This window comes from Thunnus thynnus, chromosome 16 (assembly GCF_963924715.1).
Source record: "Thunnus thynnus chromosome 16, fThuThy2.1, whole genome shotgun sequence".
NCBI classification, from domain to species: Eukaryota; Metazoa; Chordata; class Actinopteri; order Scombriformes; family Scombridae; genus Thunnus; species Thunnus thynnus.
Genome location: NC_089532.1, coordinates 7,455,839 through 7,474,745, shown reverse-complemented (window position 1 = coordinate 7,474,745; position 18,907 = coordinate 7,455,839). Strand labels below are relative to the sequence as shown.

The 18,907-nt window shown below is 38.8% G+C and overlaps 2 protein-coding genes across 4 annotated transcripts; one reads left to right on the top strand and one right to left on the bottom strand.

Annotated features, from left to right (window-relative positions):
- Positions 1-1,405: 1,405 nt before the first annotated feature.
- On the top strand, positions 1,406-12,170 carry plek2 (pleckstrin 2). Of its 3 annotated transcripts, none has more exons than XM_067614492.1 (10): positions 1,406-2,471; positions 6,639-6,726; positions 7,688-7,852; positions 8,464-8,648; positions 8,770-8,861; positions 9,279-9,466; positions 9,660-9,761; positions 9,865-9,948; positions 10,225-10,303; positions 11,795-12,170. In XM_067614492.1, the coding sequence occupies exons 2-10, from the start codon at positions 6,655-6,657 to the stop codon at positions 11,920-11,922; spliced, it is 1,095 nt and encodes a 364-aa protein (XP_067470593.1). In that variant the 5' UTR covers positions 1,406-2,471; positions 6,639-6,654; the 3' UTR covers positions 11,923-12,170. The 3 variants fall into 3 exon arrangements, with proteins under 3 accessions (XP_067470593.1, XP_067470592.1, XP_067470594.1); XM_067614491.1 differs by having other exon boundaries at positions 1,406-2,481; XM_067614493.1 differs by lacking the exons at positions 1,406-2,471; positions 6,639-6,726 and adding an exon at positions 6,735-7,443.
- Positions 12,171-12,965: 795 nt separating this feature from the next.
- Positions 12,966-17,117, bottom strand: si:ch211-10a23.2 (Galectin-related protein A-like). Its single transcript, XM_067614494.1, has 4 exons — positions 16,804-17,117; positions 16,381-16,466; positions 14,592-14,772; positions 12,966-13,456 (listed from the first exon to the last, which is right to left on the bottom strand). The coding sequence occupies exons 1-4, from the start codon at positions 16,936-16,938 to the stop codon at positions 13,313-13,315; spliced, it is 546 nt and encodes a 181-aa protein (XP_067470595.1). The 5' UTR covers positions 16,939-17,117; the 3' UTR covers positions 12,966-13,312.
- Between the last annotated feature and the right edge of the window lie 1,790 nt (positions 17,118-18,907).

The window sequence follows — 18,907 nt, the reverse complement described above, 5'->3', positions numbered from 1 at the left end:
GCACAGTCTGTCTGCAGCGCCTGTAAAATAGGTCAACAGCTGTAAAACCACTGTGTCACCATGTCACTTTTTAATAAAGAGGCCACTGATTGAGAAATCTCAAAGCAAACAGCAAGAGAATCTGCCTTACTGTGTTTCCCCTCCTGATGTTTGTTCAGGACATAAACATCCTGTTTTCCCATTGCAGAGGCAATTTAATATCACTATATAAGCAATTTCAGTCCCATTCTTGAGATTTGAGGAGTAACTATGGAAAAGGACATTTGTAGATTGTGATAAATGAAAAATCAAAACAATTTCCTTTCAGCTACGGCACTTTAAAAAAAAGTTTCAACAACACTTTTGGTGGTTGACACACTTTTGGAAGAGTGTGACGTCCTGTGCCTCTAAGAGACTTGGCTTGCCAAACAAGACCTAGATAAACTGAACACACTACATAAGGATTTTCATGGTGCTGGGGAGTCCACCACTGATCTCAGCACAAAAATAGTCCATATAATAAATAATAAATATGACCCACCGGTGAAGGTGGTAAAACTGAATGTTGATTGGGCTATTGGGTTAGAAATCAATCATAATAAAAAGACATTTACTATCATAAATATCTATACACTTTATGAGTCTTAACAGCTTGAGGATGAATTTCTGAACAGATTGGCATTTGTTCATTCTTTCATTGAGGACAATGTGTTTTTGTCATTGGGGATTTCAACGCTGGCTTGTCACATAGCAATTCTATATTTGCAAAACATCTGTTGCAGTTCTGTAATGACATCAATCTTATTTTATCCAGTAAAATGTTCTTGCCTGATAAGAGCTTTACTTATATTAGTGAAGCTTGGCACACAACCTCTTGGCTTGATCATTGTATATATACAGCAGATGCCTTTCTGGATAATATAGAAATACACTATGGGATGGCCACCTCCAATCATATAGTCCATGGGCCAGGCCAGAATTTGGTACCACCTAAAGTGGCAAAATCTCTTTGCTACCAGTTTGTTTGTAGGGTCCATATAAGAGCTTTGAAACATGATAACCATTTCAAATGAGTAGCTTTACTGATTTATAGGGACAATCATTGTTTTTGCTATTATCATCCTACAGAATCTGCACAGTAGGTTTGTGTGCAATCTATCGTGAGATCTTATGTACCAATATATGCAATAATTAAGTTTGAATCGCACATAAAATTACACATGCATAGAATATAACATATATGCAAAGAATATAAACAGGTTCTATGAGTGTTTTTTCAGCAAGATGTCGTTTTTTATCATTGCTTCGCAAAGTAGAGCTCTTCACATTAGAGATGTCCTGGCTCATCCACTTGGTCCGTTGCCTCGGGCACTCTCAAATCCAGATGGCTCATTGCAGAAAACTAACTCCCCCGCCAAGAGAGAAATCAATATCAGCAGTTGAAGATATTGGAGAACAGTCTGCATGCATCACTGATGGGATGAGCCTTATTCAGAAACTGATGGCAAGACTTTCGGAGAGATTGCTGGTTCTGTGCTGAGCCTAGCGTTGCACGAAGGAGGAAACAGTAAATGGATAGATGTGTTGTTTGATGTGTACTGGAAAACATGCTGAGAGATGCAGTCGTGGTTCAGCAAGTAGAACTCAATGGAAGAACATTGCCCCAGGACACAATGTTGTGCAGTGGAGAAAGCTGTTAAGTAATACAGACAGCAAAACAGCCTTGATAACATTCATCGTGGACCAGTGGAAGCTAGCAGAGAACCGGGTAAAGCTTCAGGACAAGCAGCTATTTGTAACCTGCGGAGAGACATGCTATTGTCTGAGCAAATCATGTCAGCCTGAATGGCTATAAAACCACAGTTATTGTGAGTGAGGATACAGATGTCATGATCCCTTGTCTCGGATACTGTAAGAAGATTAACCGCCCCCTGTATCAGAAATGTGGCTCGGAATCGGACAAGGTACATCAACATCACCAACCCTGCTCAGCTCATTAGGAGATGACTTATGTGATGCTCTTGTACGTTACGGGTTGCGATAATGTAAGTGCTTTTGCAGGATGAGGAAAACTCAGTATTCTCTAACTTATCACAGAAAACAGGACATTCCAAGAGTCTTTCAAATCCCTGGAAACATACTGGGATGGGACTGCTTACACCTGCATATACAGATAGTGTAAGTGCTTTTGCAGGATGAGGAAAACTCAGCACTATCAAACTTATCAAAGAAAAAAGGACATTCCAAGAGTCTTTCAAATCCTTGAGAACATACTAGCATGGGACTGCTTACACCTGCATATACAGTGTGCCAATTACAAGGCAGCAGTCTGGAGGCACTGCCTGGACATAGCCAGACATAGCAGAGCCAAAACGACATGAGTGGACAACTGATGACAAAGCCGGCAGAAACCCATGTGAACATGGGAGGACATGCAAACTCCACACAGAAAGGATCTGGGACAGCTGGTGTTCGAACCAAGGACCTTCTGGGTATGCACAGGTGACTGAATTAGCAAAGCACAGGTGATTGAATTTAGTGAGAGAGAGGGGCATGGTCTTGTTCCTGAACCTTAGTTATAATAGTAACTTCATTTAAGGACAGGGCTGGTAAATTAAATAGCATGGATAATTATAGACCTATTCACATGGGTGGATTACGGACCGGACCAGGCCCAGGGGCCTAAGGGCTCAGGGTGCCCCTAAGCCAGAGTCATTGTGTGAAGTCTCTGCATTTCCTGTCGCATGGCCAAAGGGCTTAGTCATTAATGTCAATAACAGAGCCCCTGTCTGATGAAAGACGCTTTCACATAGAAGGGGGTGGCGAGGGGGCTCAATGCCCAGGGGTCCATCGTCTCATAATTCATCTATGCCTATTGCCCTTGCCAGTATTCCAGTGCTGGGAAGGATCCTGCTAACAAGGTTGCAAATGTTTGCTCTCATCACTGATAATCAGTTTGGCTTTAAAAGAAAACATGGCACTGATAAGAGTATTTATGCTTTAAAGGAAATAGTTGCTAAATATGGAAGCCAAAATTCCACTGCATTTATGTGTTTTATTGATGCATCCAAGACCTTTGACAGGATTAATCATGAAAAATTATTTCTGAAATTGCTTGCTAGAGGTTTTCCAAAGTATATTCTTAGAATATCAGTCTTAATGGTGTTTGCCAAGGTGGAATTTTGTCTCCTATTTTGTTCATTGTGTTTTTGGATGACCTATCGAAACAATTGAATTTGTGTAACACAGGCTGTCTTGTTGGAAAGTCTATTATCAATCATCTTACGTATGCTGATGACATTGTAATATTTAGTCCATATAGTGATGGTCTGCAGCAATTACTGAAGGTGTGCTCACAGTACGACAAGGATTATAATATTAAATTTAATGCTCAAAAGAGTAATGTCATGATAGTCAGAAGTAGAGAGAATAGAAAATCAGTTTTTCCTGAGTTTCACTTGTGCAATTTATTATAAATAAAACACCTGGGCCATCATTGATAGTGTTGTGAACTATATCCTCAGGCCAATATGTTGCTTTGCAAGTTTAGTATGTGTTCTTTCAATGTAAATTGATCATTATTTAGAGATTTCTGCGCACAGCTCATCTTTGGTGTTGCTACTGAAAAAGTAGTATGTGGAGGCTTACAAGGAGGCACAGGCACAATGATGCTATGAGGTTGTTGCTTCAGGTTCCCAGACGTGTTGTTTGAATTAGTCAGAGAACAGCATCATAGAGGCTTTAACAAGCCTGAGGAAGAGCTGCTCCCGGTACTCATCCAGGCTCAGAAAACACTGGCAAGATAGTCTACATATGAACTTTTTTTTAAATTGAATGATGAATTGTTGTGGTTTTATCATATATGTCTTGTTTTCTTTTTCTTTCTATGTGCTATGGATCCTCTAATGAGTCTGAAATAAAGTTTGAATTGAACTGAATTGAATTAAATGTATCCACATTTTAAAAAATGCAGGGCCTTCACTTGAAAAATATTTCCTTGCCAGAAAAATAAAACTTAGAAGTCATTACTGCAGAGAAGGTGTGAAATCTTGAATCTTTCACTTGCAGAAAAATGCTAATTTTGGAATTTGTAACCACCTGTGCTTCTCAAATAATCAGTTTTGAGCATCAAATAACTTTTTAACGGATGAAAGTGTTCCATGTAGACATACAGCCATTTAGTTTGTCATCCCAAATGAGAATCCTGTCCCTGTTTCAGTCCCATAAAAGCATTAGCTTGACCAGTGAACTGCTCTGTGTAACCAGCTGTGGACGTGGACATGCAAACACACACCCAGCGAACAATAAGTCTGTGGGCCAAGAAAACAGAATCCGGCAAGTGTTTGTGTTTTAAGTGTATGTGACCAGGACAACCGGGCACTCCACGTGAACTGACCTGCGTCAGAGCCCTTCATATCCTGGCTTGCCAAAACACTGTCATCTTTTTTTCTACGTAATTAATGTTTGATTTATGGTTAATGTTATACAGAGGGCATTCCAGACACACCTTAATCTGTGACTTTAACACTCAGCTCTCAGCTCAGAGGAACATGTTTGACTCAAGAAAGGTGCTTGAGTGTCAGAAGCAGGACTTTGCATTATAGTTCCTGTATGTGTTTAACAGATTCTTTTCCTGGTATGTATCTGGCTGGTTGCCACACTGAGTCTGGTGCACATTCCAGTCGTCTCATACCTGCATGCTTGTACGAGCAGGTTCCTTCTCTTTGGAGACACAATGGAGAGTTTATAGGAGTCCTGCAGCATGTAGGAGGGCTGGATTCATGCCTCACACATTATATTGAACCCTCTGGTTTTCATCAAAAGGGGGCGTTACATTACATTAAATATCATACAACCCCCTAAAATAATTAACAGCTTTTCTGAAATCCTTTATATAAAAAGGAAGAATGTGAAGCCTGGCGAGACGATGAGAGTTTAACAAATCTGATAATTACATTAACACATAACATACACAAACATTTTTGATTAAAAAAATTCCTTCAATTAGTTTTTTCAAGAATTGCGACTATGATGATTTACAAAGACAATAAAGCTACTAAGTCTGTATTTTAATTTGATTATAGCATCTTTCAAATTCAAATTCTTCTGGTTCATATGTTGTTGTTTGTAGAAAAATTATCTCAGTGAAAACTGGTGCAGTCCATGTGTTGCTTTCAGCTATTTGTCAGCGTTCCCAGGTTGGATCCACAGTGGAAAAGTTTCTTTTTGTCACTAGGAGGCGCCAAAGTCAGAATTTACATGTAGTGGCTTTGATTGCCCCTCATACAATAGATCTATAATTACCTCAGTTATGGCAAAAACATTATACAATAAAGAAAGATTAAAGATTAAAGATTATTTTTTAGGTATTTTTGCCTTTGTTGGACAGTGAAGTTGCAGACAGGAAACAAGAGAAAAGAGATGGGTATGACAACCAACAAAGTTCCCCAGCTGGAATTAAACTGGGGACATTGCAGTTATGTCGCATGTACAGTAACCATTCAGGTACCTTTAACCACAATGAACTTAACTTAAAGTCCCCCTCCACTCGAAAATGTATTTTGTTCATAGTTCACTTGAAAGTTTGAACTTCACTGTGCAGGATAATGTCTGTGCAGAGTTTGATACTGGAAAGCTGTTTTCACATTCATCAGTTGAAGCAGGAAAGTTTCTCTGTGCTCTCTTTAAATCTGAGTTTAAGACATGATTTGTGACATTACAACTCGTCTGGAACCCAGTTCTGGTCCAGTATTCAACTGACACAAGTGTGATGTGGAAACTTTAAGCCTCCAGCGCACAAACACTGAGAATAGACTTTACAGTGAAGTAAGAGACATCTTGCATCCAGCAGTCAAACTTTTTGAATTAAAATAGTTTCTGTTTCAATTTTACAATAAGGGAGAGGGAGTATATGTCATTTAAGGATATCTAACTGGGCAAGTGACCTATTTTTTTTATTATCAAAAACAAATTATAATTCAAACCAGACTATCTTTAAGTATTTTAAAACATGTCTGGAGGATATTTTTAAAGAAATAGTTAGAAAAACACTTTGCTTTCTTGCAACAAGATAGATAAGGGGTTTCCTGGTTGCCAGGTAACCTCATGGTGAAGACAATACTTCAGGAAATGACAGTGCCCAGCCAAGAAATAGTCCCCTTCCACCCCACCCACCCCCCTCAAAAAGCCACTACAAATTGTATTTTTTCTATTACTCTACTGTATACTATATTTTTCTAGTTTTCTATCCTTCAATTTGATTCTTTGGTTTTTGTAATACTACCTTTTTTGTAATAATACATTCGGAAAGAGCCAGACTGATTGTTTCCTCTTGTTTCCGGTCTTTTGCCTAAGCTAAGCTAACTAGCTGCTAGCTCCAGCTTCATATTGAGTGTGTAAATAAGAGCGACATCACTCTTCTCATCTAACTACCAGCAAAAAAGTAGAAAAGCATACTTCCCAAAATGTTGAACTACTCCTTTAAGGGCAGTAAAAGTTATTATCTTGTTGAACTTCAGTGGAAATCTGAACTCCAAAGCACAACATGTTTTTTTAACAGTGTAAGTATGAATTATGACAGGATGCTGCTCTCATTCATAGTTGAAATTAAGGACAATCTCTTCCTCATTCTGATATGTTCTCTCTTTTGTAACTACCAGGAAGCAGGAAAAGGAGATGGAGCAGAGATCAATGTCCTGCGAGGCCACATGTGGTTACAGCAGCAGCAGCAGTAGCCTCATCAAACAGGTATGTGCACCCTGCAGGAATTAACATCTGAAAGAGACTTGAGCCCAGCTGTCCCCCTAATGAGTACAGCTGCTACTGGGGACAGCAGCTGCCATGGGCCCCCCTGCTGCTTGTTTTTCATCAAAATAGGATAAAAATCTTTGGTCCATTTAGAAGTTGTTCTCTACAGCTTCATCTCCAGGATCTGAATTCTTCACATACTGAAATTGATGGAGAATTAAGTTATTGTGGAGTGAAAACTTCCCTAAAAAGGACTTTCCTCTTTGATTTTCTCTCTCTCTCGCACACACACACACACATACTGCAGGTAAATTCAATTACATTTAGAAAAAAGCAAAGCCTGCGTCTGCTGACATAACACTGCAGACATTACCTCAACATTTTCAGAAATCCATCATTAAAACATGCCAAGATTCATGAGTCTTTACCAAAACATCCTCATCCACGCCGAGCCTCTGAAGGAGTCAGTGCGCCCTCGTGTGATCATCGGCAGAAACTGCAGGATTGGTTGGTCTACTAAGTGTTGAGCAAGGTGAGTGGGTGTGAACGGGGTGACTCATATTGAGCCAAGCAAAAAAAAACAAAAAAAACCCTCCCCTATACATTCAAAACCTGAGCAGGCAGGAACAGACAAAGCTCATTTGGCAAATCGCACCGGACAGAATGGATACAGATAAGAAAAGCACGATTCTAAGAGAAGGATTCCTGGTGAAAAGGGTGAGTTGTTTTTGTGAAATATGTAAAAATACAAATGTTTATTTCATTGAATCAGTATGCCATTTAGTGAAGGATATAATCCATCCATATATATAATTGTGGAAGAGAGTTTTGGCTACTTCTTAGGCTGGTGTAAACTTTTAGCACTAAATCAGCCTAATGTCACTCTAATGTAATGTAATGTCTTATAACAGGACAAGAAAGAGAAAAGAGTTTGTGATCATTTTTGATCATCTGTTTACAGGGTCATCTTGTGCACAACTGGAAGGCACGCTGGTTCGTGTTGATGCCAGACAAGCTGCTGTATTACAAGTATGAAGGAGGTAAAAGAGACTCATGTCAGCGAGGGAAAATCCTGCTGAAGGACTGTGTCATAACTTGTCCTTTTCTGGAATATGACAATCGGCCGGTGAGTGTAAACAACCTAACAACAAATAGGTTGTTGATTAAAGAAAGGTTTCAGATGACTGATATTGAAAAGTTCTTTGTAGAAATGTTAAGCATATCGAGATTGTTAGAGATTGAAATTCAAATGTTCTCTTGTACCTGAAATATTTCAATACATACAAATAGTTTTCTGATGTCTTCACTCACAAACTCGGTTTGAAACTCAGCAGTTAAACCCAAAGGAAGCTGAATGATGTGATTATTTTTAAGGTTAAAGGGGAGATATAATAAAAACCCATAAATTAACATACTTTTATAAAGATACAGATATGATATTGTAAAATAACACATATGACTTCCCTCCTGGTTCTGTCTATAACATGGAGGCACATCAGTTTCCATTCAGTGTTTTCCTTTGTTTATGTTTTTATTGGTGGAAACCGCACTGAAGATGTGGCTTCACCAGCAGACGCTCTTTGATCCTTTCACATCTCACCTGATGAGCAAATTCATTGCCTCAGGCTACTGCTTTGTTAGGACTTGAACTCTGTCATCTGCCAACCCTTACCTACAATTTATCACCCATCTTCTGCTGATTCAGTAACATCCGTCCCCTCTCTGTTTTCTTCTAAGTTGGTGTTTAAGCTTCAGACAAAGAATTTGGTGGATCATTTCCTGGAGGCTTGTTCCCGGGAGGAGCGAGATGAGTGGGCAGCTGAGATCACCGCTGCAGTGGATAAACTGCGGACAGGTGATGGTGGGAAGGTGACCAGCCAACAAGACCCTGCTGGATTCCAGTTACATGACATCAATCTGAGGTAAGCTGTGTAAACAAATCCTCTCAAAACATGTTAAGCCTCCTGGTGTTTTCACAGCCTCGCCCTGTTTGTTTATGACTATATTAATATCTCTTTCTAATTATCTCTGGCCTTCTTACAGCAAAGTGTTGGACTCCATGTATGATGTTCACAGTGGAATCAAGATGAGCAACCATGTGGAGCAGGGCAGCACTTACCACAACTGTTTCTCAGGTGAGCCTTGAAACTATTTTACTCTCTGACCTGAGAAGATATTTACTTGTAAAAACCTCCATCATCTATAAATATGGTTATATTCCCTGCACCTCTTATGCTGATAACACCATCATCTATAAAATTATAGCCACTATATTCAAGTGCTGCAACTCAAATTTTGCTTTTTTAGCCATCATTATGAATAAAATAATGAAATTTTGTTATGTATAATGACATATTGTCTTTGTAGATATGGCGAGATTATTTTTTATCACCTTCCAGACACACATGCTGTTAAATGTGCTTTACTTAAAGAAAATAAATGCAACGTCTATCTACTAATGTGTATTTGTCTCGTTCCATGTGCGTGTATATGTGCGTATGTGAACATCTACTATACATACATATACTTATAAATGTGTGATGTCCATGCAGGCTCAGCGGTGGTGGACTGGCTGGTGTTCATGGAGCTCGCTCTGACCCGTGTGGAGGCGGTGACGCTGGCCTCGGCCCTGCTGGAGGAGGGTTTCCTGAGGACTGTCGGCCTGAAGAGCGTGGAGGCTCTCCGCACCGCTGGCCTCAGCGAGCAGTTCATGGACGACTCCACTGCACTGTACAGCTTTGTAAGTACCAGGGAGTGTGTGTGTGTGTGTATTTAACCTTGACACTTTATTGCTGGAAAATCATTGAAATGTAATGTGTTCTTCTCTCCGGCAAGAACAATCAGTCTTAAATAATATTTACACACATCATACACAGATTTTCAGTGTTTTATGGAGTGCAACTCAGTTTACAGCATGTCATTTTTAATCCCAGTCTGACAGTTTGAAGAAGAGAGGCAGCGTGAAGGCAGAGACGTCGCTGTCTGCAGTGGAGCTGAGCGGAAAAGTGATAAAGAGAGGCTACCTGCTGAAACAGGTGAACACACATATTTAGTTATTATGCCCTGACTTTGTAATGTTTTCATTTGTTCACATCATGTTTGATTGCATTTGTCAAACTAACGCCTCTTCAAACACAGGGACACAGAAGGAAAAACTGGAAGGTGCGACTGTTTGTGCTGCGTTCAGAGCCTGCTTTTCTTCATTACTATGATCCCACCAAGGTGTGTGCACAGGCCTCACTATGCAGGGTCAACTGAGACAACAGCAAATACAAAAACACAACAAAACATAAGATGACTTAAATAATGACTTCATTGATGAAACAGCTGAGCAGAGTAAGCCTGGCCTCAAACAAAGCAGTTGTTTTGTTTGCCTACTGTATGCCTCAGGCCGGCTATGACGCTAAAGTTGTTGTTACTCATAGTTCTCAGTTCAGTAATTCCCTTCCACACTTCTTAGTCAGTCTGATCCACTTCCTTTCTTCTGTCACTTATTAGGATGACATCAGCCCCGCTGGCGGCTTCTCGCTCCGAAGCTGTCTGGTATCCTCTCTGGATGATAATGGAGTTCCCTCAGGTGAGTCTGAAACTCAAGTGACCTCCAAAACCTCAGAAAAGAAGTTTTAAATAATATAATAAGAAGGAAAGGACAACAAATGAAGAGAAATGGTTGAGGTTTCCCCCTCTTTTTGACTGAGATCATGTCTGGGAGGTAATTCCTTAATTTGATTCCTTCTCAGACATGAGGAGTTTAGAACGTTGAGTGGTGTCATGAGGAGGCCAAGAAAATTTCACTGCTACTGCAAAGTTAGTCTTTGCATTTGAGGTTCATTTATCAAAGTCTGGTGATATTCTATATGTTTCTTATTATGTCATGACAGGACCAAAACCAACAATGAATTGATCTTTCTAACAAGTTCTGTGTGTACATCCAACGCCTGATATACATTGTATTCCTCTGTGCCACAGAGCTTCATTGTTGTCAAAAAGGATTAAAAACAATCAGTGAGCCAAACCGTTGCACTGACATGTTCCTTCATCATGATGAACATGGGCGCCGTAGTGTAATTTGAGTCGATCCTGCACATATTGTCCTTCTGCCAGAAATATTCAGTTGTACAAATCCACAGCTTAAAATAGTCCCCATAAAATTCAGTTTTCTCCTGTTTTAGTAATATTTGCTAAAACCACCATTAGACCCATTTTTGTGTTAATTACAAATAATATTTTCACAATTTGCCATTTTATTGACTTAATGTCATTTTTTTCCTTTGACTTATCAAATTAATATTTTGAGCAATTATTTTTGGATTTATTCGGGTTGATCAGATGATGTTGATCAGCTGTGATAGAGGGAAGGTTGTGGAACTGAGTCTTCTTCAGCAGACATGTAGGAAATGCGTGTAGATGTTTTGTTCGTTGAAAGTGAGAATAAATCAGCCAAATAAAGGAAACAGAATTGGCGGCTGCAGTGTTATGATATGTTCATGTGTGAGTCAAGAAGCGGCGCCTCATAAAGGTGAGGAGTTTAAAAGAACAGGCCGCGACAGAAACAAGTCCCAGCAGTTTCCTTTTTTAAATGAAAGCATATATTTATGACCCAGTCTGAGTGTTACAGACATGGAGGTCAAGTCAGATAAGTGTTGAGAGATGGATTCGTTGGATTTGGTCTTGTTTGTTGACAATAAGAAAAATATAGAATTACACCAGCCTTATCATTTAAAGCTTTATTCTTTATTCTTTATCTGGATCCCTTTATAGCTTCCAGGTCGTGCTGTACTTTGTCCTCCTGATGAAACGTGCTCCATCTTTTATGTCATATAACACTAATGTGAGTGTAGGGTGATCAGCGAAGAACAAAAGCTACTGTTATTTCTATTTTTCACCAACATGTCTCCCTTGTAATTCGAGTTTTGAAATTCGTTAACTTGCCTGATGGATATTTGTCATTCAGCTTTTCCTATTGAGCTTTAACTCCACTGTTTCTGCTTTTATCTATTAAAGTAACCTGTAAACCTAATGCAGTTTTACTTTATTAACCACGTCTCCAATCTCTCCTCTCATGCAGGTGTAAAAGGCAACATTCAAGGCAACCTGTTTAAAATCATCACTCAGTCAGACACACATTACTTCATCCAGGCGCCGACCCACAAGGAGAAGATGGACTGGATAGATGCAATCAGAGAGCAGACATAGAGCAGCGGATTCGGGTTATTTATCCAGTTATGAAGAAGACTGAATTTACACATTCCATGAATGTACTATAGCAACAAACTGGGAGCAAATGTAATCAAATGAAAGTGTTTGAGGGTGCATAACATTTCTGTTCATCTCCAAAATGCCAATTTTACAGAAAAAAACAGCCATTTTTAGCTCGATCCTTCTGTTTCATTGAGTTTGAAAAAGCCTTTCAAACTCAACAGTTGTAGCAATTTTTCTTGTAATCGTTCAGTTTAAGTTAAAAATGTTTTTCATATGTTTTACAGCATTTTTTCATTATTAAACATAATAACTTGAACTATATTATCCACCTTGTATTTTCTCAACTCCAGAGGCCAAGAGGAAGTACAGGTAGAGACAAGAACGGCCTCAGGAGGTATTTGTCACAATCATCAAGTTTTAGTGCATGCTGAAGGCGCTCCCAGCAATCAGGCAGGCACTCCCACTCAGCAAGCTGAGTCGAGCCTTTATCTGGATGATTCAGCGTGAGCTGGTGAAAGTTTAGAGCCTGTTTCCAGAGAAATCCTGAATGACACAATGCATTAGTGATATATGATACCCTACAGTGGGTTTAGGGATAAATTAAAGTAGCAGTTGCTCGTCAACAAAGTGGAAAAAGAACAAAAATAACAACAAAAGTGATTTATTGCAGGGATATGAAACATTCACATAAAAAGTGCTAGTGGTAAATGAAAAGTACACAAACCGTTGGGCGTTAGTAGCTTTTTTAAAGCTGACTGTACAGTAAGTTGATAATGATACGATAAGAGAAAGTGTGACAAACTCTTCAAGCTTTGGAGACAAACTGAGAGGAATGAAACTTACTTTATAATACTGGCATGCACTAGTGTACTTAAATTGTTTTAAGTTATTACACCTGTTACATTACTTAGTCGGGCACAGAAGGACAATCTTTCTTTTAACTGATTTCAGAAATTTCAGCATTAAAAGGTTAACTTCAGAGAAATTAATGACAAACGCCTGAAATCTCTTTTTAGATGCACAGAGACTGATGCCGCGCAACTTTTTTGCAACTTTTTTGTTTGTACAAATGTTCATCGAAGGCAAATATTTGTTTAAAACTTAATTCAGTTCAGTTCAAATCACATTCCTCAGTTAATTTAAGACACTGATGACTGTTACACTCAGTCAGTATCTTCAAGTCCCCAAACAGGTAATCTAGTGAAGGCACTTTGTCTTATCACGTGATTACGATGCAGGTGTAACTTTGTTTGAAATTAGAAACACAACATCCCCATCATGGGTTAATTTATTCACTCAAGAAGTAGCTCTAGCCTAATCCTATGTATTGTACACTGTTCCCGAACATTCCTTATGGTATTTATCTCTGAGTGTGGCGTCGACGTTAGGCCACCTTGGTGAGCTGTAGGTCTCCGAAGACTCGTAAAGCGGTGAGGGAGGCGAGCGGGGAGAGCCGGTGGGTGAAGCCGCACAGAGGCTGTCCGTCCACCAAGATACGAAACTGCTGGTGCTCACAAACAATCTCCATCTACGAATCGGAGGGAATATAGAGGAGGTGAATGTCAGCTTCTTTTATACATTTACATAAGATAAGATAAGCTCAAACTTTATTGATCTAAGGAGGGAAATTTAGCAATTTAAACTGGGGCAACAACAGAAAAGAAAGTCCCATTCATGCTAAATAAGAAGTTATAGTTTGGCCTTATTTGCAGGCTGGGTATGGAGATTATATCTTGAAATATTAACAGTCATGGACTCAGTCATAGAGGATAATTCTCTCTATCTGTTATATTCTTTCCAGCATTAATGAAATTAACAGTCCAGTGTACAATTTTTGATGGGACATAATGTGATTTCTGGATTTTAAAGCTCAACAAATTAAAATAATGGGCTATTACATATCACTTGGGGCAGTAAAACATGCAAAGCTTCTCTAAGTGCATCTTAAAAGCTGACTGTACTGCAGAGTGATTCACAGTGAGTGCAGAATAAGCATCAGACACATTACAGTCACCCAGCAGGAAGAAATGCACGATACAGTCTTAATGGGACCTATAGGCTTTCCTCTTTTTCTTTTTCTTTCTTTCTTTCCCTGTATTCTGTCTGTACTCTTGGAATACTCTGGAATATTGTGCACCAGGATGTTAAGAAGTGGGTAAAGGAATAGTAAGGAATGTTAAAGGATAGGCTCAAAAATATACAAGTCTGTCTTAAGATAATAGTCAGGTTCCCATTTGAACATTGACACATGTTTTTCGTCTTGTTCATTTCTTGTTCAATTCATCCTAAGATAATATAAGGCTTCTGCTGTCCAAATTAGTCGTAACTAGTGGATATCTTAAAAATGCCTTTTTAGTACAAATTTCCCTTTTTTTGTTACTATCCTTCCTCTGTCACCCTGCAGGGAAACAGAAAGGAATGTTGCTCTAAAAACTTTGGAAAATATCTACTTGATTTGACTCATTTTAGCTTTGAATACATTTTTTACACAAAATGAGGACTGTGGATTTTGTCCCCATCACTTAAACTAAAAGCACGTTATAAAGGAAATTTATAATGGTCAGTATGAACAGGAGGAATGATTACATCTTATGATTACATTCAAAACACTCTGAATGAGTGTCACCCATCTGCCTCCACAATGTCAGAGAATATAAATGTACCTTGAAGGATTCTCCGGCTGCGAAAGGAAAGAAGGAGAGGGTGTTTTCAGCTGGACCCCACTTTCCGGCCAGACGGGCGTTTCGCTGGACGGCTTTATCCATGAAGCTGACTTTTAACTGAAGACCCACATCTCCCTCTTTGTCCTCTTCCTGAGGTTTACTGGACACAGTCACTTCAATGCTGAGCAAACACACACGAGAGATCAGGGACAGAAGCACAACATTTAAAGAAGAAAAAAAAAGCCATTTGGCTTTTCTGTCTGTTTTTTTCTAATGGGATCAACTAAGTTATAAACCTTTGTTGATTATATTGAGAACAGTGACATCTTCTGGTCTTTATCACAACTGTAATGTAGTGATGAAGCATGTAATGAAGATTGACTGAATGATGATGATGATAGTAGTAGCTGATAGTGAATTTAAGCACATTACTGTGACTGTGAGAGTAAATTGCCTGGATAAAAGCATGTGTGATAGACATGATGGTTTATATGTGCAGAAGAATGTACTTCAATGCAATTTTGAGGTACTTGAACTTCACTATTTCTCCATTTTATGTTACTTTACACCTTTACTCAACTACATTTATGTACCAGCTAATGTTACTTTGCAGATTAAAATTTTATAAACAAAATGTTTTGCATTGTTGTACATTAAACTATCAACTAGAGTATATAAAGTAGTTCAAATTAGTGTCACTTTGACCAGCTACTACATAAAAATACTGCTTTATTGTTAATGCATCAATGATAAAGATCCACTAATATAACAAGACAACATTGAGAGGGGCCATTCTGCATAATACTTTTGATACTTTAAGTACATTTTGTGGTAAATTCTTCTGTACCTTTAGTAACATTTTAAAGCAGGACTTGTAGTTGTGAAGGAGTATTATCTGGTATTTACTTATATATTTTAAATATGAAAACTTTTTTGTCAATTTTTCCGTGGCACAGCTCTATATTTGGCCCTGATTACATGCAAAAACATCAAAGACCAACAAAATTCTTCAATTTTTCGTGGGACTTCTGTGGTTAGGTTATTGGCCTGGAATAATTACAGATTTGAGTAATATACAGTTAATTCAACTCCAACAACTTCTTTGAACCAAAATGACTAATCGCATGATTTTGGCAGCACATTTTCTGGAAAATAATGGTGCCTTTGGCATGAAGATAATCTAACGCAACACCATGTTTTCATTAAATCTATGTCATCTGGCTGCTGTGTTTAAGACATAACGACAATAAAGTCAGTCAGAAAGTCATTTCTAACTAAAGGGTCCTTTGGGAGCATTTTGTCCTTAAAACCCTTCTGAGGTTTTTATGCTGCTAAAAATAAGGAAAAGTTCTGCATCGCAGTTTATTTTAGTACAATATGTTTTTTTTCTGTGTCTGCGCAACCTAATTGTGATCTTCTACTGGACATAATTGATGACTAAATGAATAAATAACCAACTGATGTTATCAACCAAAGAAATTCCAGAGTGACTGTTAACATTTCATGGGATTTGGAGCTCTCCCACGCACATCCACAGACTGAACCTATAATTAGGAAACGCACTGGCATTACAAAGATATTTTCCCAAAACAGGCTCTAGCTGGGTGGTTGGCATATGCCCTCAAAACCGAGACAACAGCTGCCTATCTGCTTCAAAATCCTGCTTTATTGTATACCGGGGAATCTCCATTACTAACTGTAATTGGCTGCCACGTCATGTGCGCAACAGTATATTAATAATGCATAGCTCGCTTTTTGTCATAAAATGAAAACAGGTGTGTGCACTAACCTCTTGGGTTTTTTGTTAATAATTCCCATAACAACCAGTTTCATTGAAGGCCGCAGCCCACCCTTTATCTCTCCGATATACTCCTCCTGTGAAACAATGGAAGTGTGTACAGATCAGCGGTCACACTGGATGAGGCCTGTCGCTAAACAAGACAACACAGTCAGTTTATTATCAGGAGGATAAAACTGCTGCTCCCTCAGCGTGCAGCCTGCTGGTGTCTTAATCTGCGTGCGCTGCAACCTATGGCACCGAGGGGGAACAATAGCTTTATTGATCCGGATTTTAAACAATCAATGACTCAGCTGCATAAGCTCTGCTTCTCTGTTTTCCCTCAGTAGCCTAAATATTTTTAAATAAAAATAGCAGTTTTGCAGATATATGGATGCACGTCGTGCCGAATAAACAACTGGAAGCTATACATACATTTTCTTTCTTGTCCTTTTCTTCCATTCCACTCAGGGCGTGATGCAGTGTGGAGGTTTGGAGCGGTGATGCCAACTGAGGACTGACTGACTCTGCCTCCAGCTGGCAAACCCCGCCTGCACTACGCGTTGTCATGGAGACAGGCTCCCAATTTGGCACCGATGGTGGTGGGAGAAAGAAAACAGGGAGGGAGGGGAGACATTAGAGGCTGAATGGACGTTTTTCAATTCAATCCCATTAATTTGGGTGAAAATTTGGTTAAAGTAGTGTTTTGTATCCTATCCCAGTATCCTATAGAGTTATTCGGTTTCTCATGTATATGTTTTCCCACCACTAGCTGTTTAGGATCCCTCCCTTCAATCAACCTGATGCTGCCTTCACTGCTCTTCGTTAAATCCTATTACTAAAGAAAGATACTATCCTGTCTTATTCTGCCTTATTGTTTGTCTTTATCATGCACTTAAGCTCCTCTTTAATACTGATTGTCTCATTTGTCACACATGCAAGTTTATTTAAGAATAATCACAGTGGAGCTGAAATATTAAAGGTATTAAAACTAGATTTTGACACAGGGTCCCTCTACAAGACAGGCCTTTAAGATTATGTAAAAGTGCAGAAGCCACCTCAAGATCCTCAGAATTTTAATTTCAAAGTGTGCTTTAGCTGTACATATTACCAAACAAATTTGCAATTAACCAAATCGACAGTGGCTACTTGCAGCTCCAGTATTTCATTAGAAGTGCTCTAAATAATTGTTGTATCCAATGTAAATCTCACTCAGATCTTTGTTACTCTTTTTTTAATTGAAATTTTAACTTAATTTATTGTAAATTTGTCTATTTTTTTAAAACCTGACTGAATGAAACACAATAATTCCATGTGCCTGTGAAAAACACAATAAAGTCTCTTGAATCTAGAATAAAATAACTGTGAAACAGAGTGTCTGGGGCTCCAGGGTTATTTGCCCAGGTTCCCAGGTTGATAATCCAGCTTTATTACATTAACCACAGTCAGTGCCTTGTTTAATGGCACCTTGACAATTGCTGCTAATAGAGGAGACTGTAGTACTGTGTTGTAAACTGTATGAATCTGCAAAGGATTTGTTATGCAAAAGAATGTGACATCAAATTCTTCCAACATATGTTCTTACCAGAAATTACAACCAGACTTGACAAAACTATCTTTATTTAAAGTCAATTTTTTCTTGATCCTTCACTTGTGGCACATGGTCGTCATCAGCTGATTAGCATTGCACACTATGGAACTTTAAAGGATTAGTTTACAATTTTTCTAGTCTGTCTTAACAACAGTCAGGAGAAGCTTATACTGTATGAGGTCTCAGCAGTCTGAGTTAGTCATATCAAGTGGATATCTGCCACATTTACAGTCTTTTTGCATCAAATTCAATCTTTGTGTTTCCCCAGACAGTATTTCCCTGTTCAGCTGCGATAGAAGTATAGTAACAAAAAGAGGGACTTTGACACTAAAAAGACTGTAATGTCAAAAGAAATCTACTTGATTTGACTCATTTGGACGACTGAAGCTTCATATTAGCTTCAGATAAACTTTTAAATACATTTTTGCACAGACTTTTGGATTTTGGTCCCCATCACTTACATCGTAAGTGCATTATGAAGGGATCTTCTGATGGTCAGTATGAACAGGAGGAATGATTACAGCAAGAAAAACCCATTTGAATGCTCATTTGGGCTCCTGAAACAGACTTGAAAAATTGTGAACTGTTTAATATTCTATAGCAACTGAACCTTGGAATCATGGAATCATTCATGGCGACTGGGCAAATTCAATGTGCTGTTGAGGACTGTGCTATTTAGTTGAAAGCTCTAGAAGTGGACCTTTGAGTTGAGGCTTATTTTCACTGCTGTTTCTATGGTCACGAATTAACCGCAAAGCACTAAAGCCAGCTTGTTTTCATTAGAGTCCTGCCTACAGATATAGAAATATTTATCTGAAAACGTATTCTAAATTAAATAATACCCCAGTGTTTCTCAGTAGTTTCGATTCCTGTATTTCCGACAGCGCCTGAAGGCAGCAGCGAAAACCGGCTCCTCGTGCTAACCTTTGACCAACCAGCGTTGGAGAA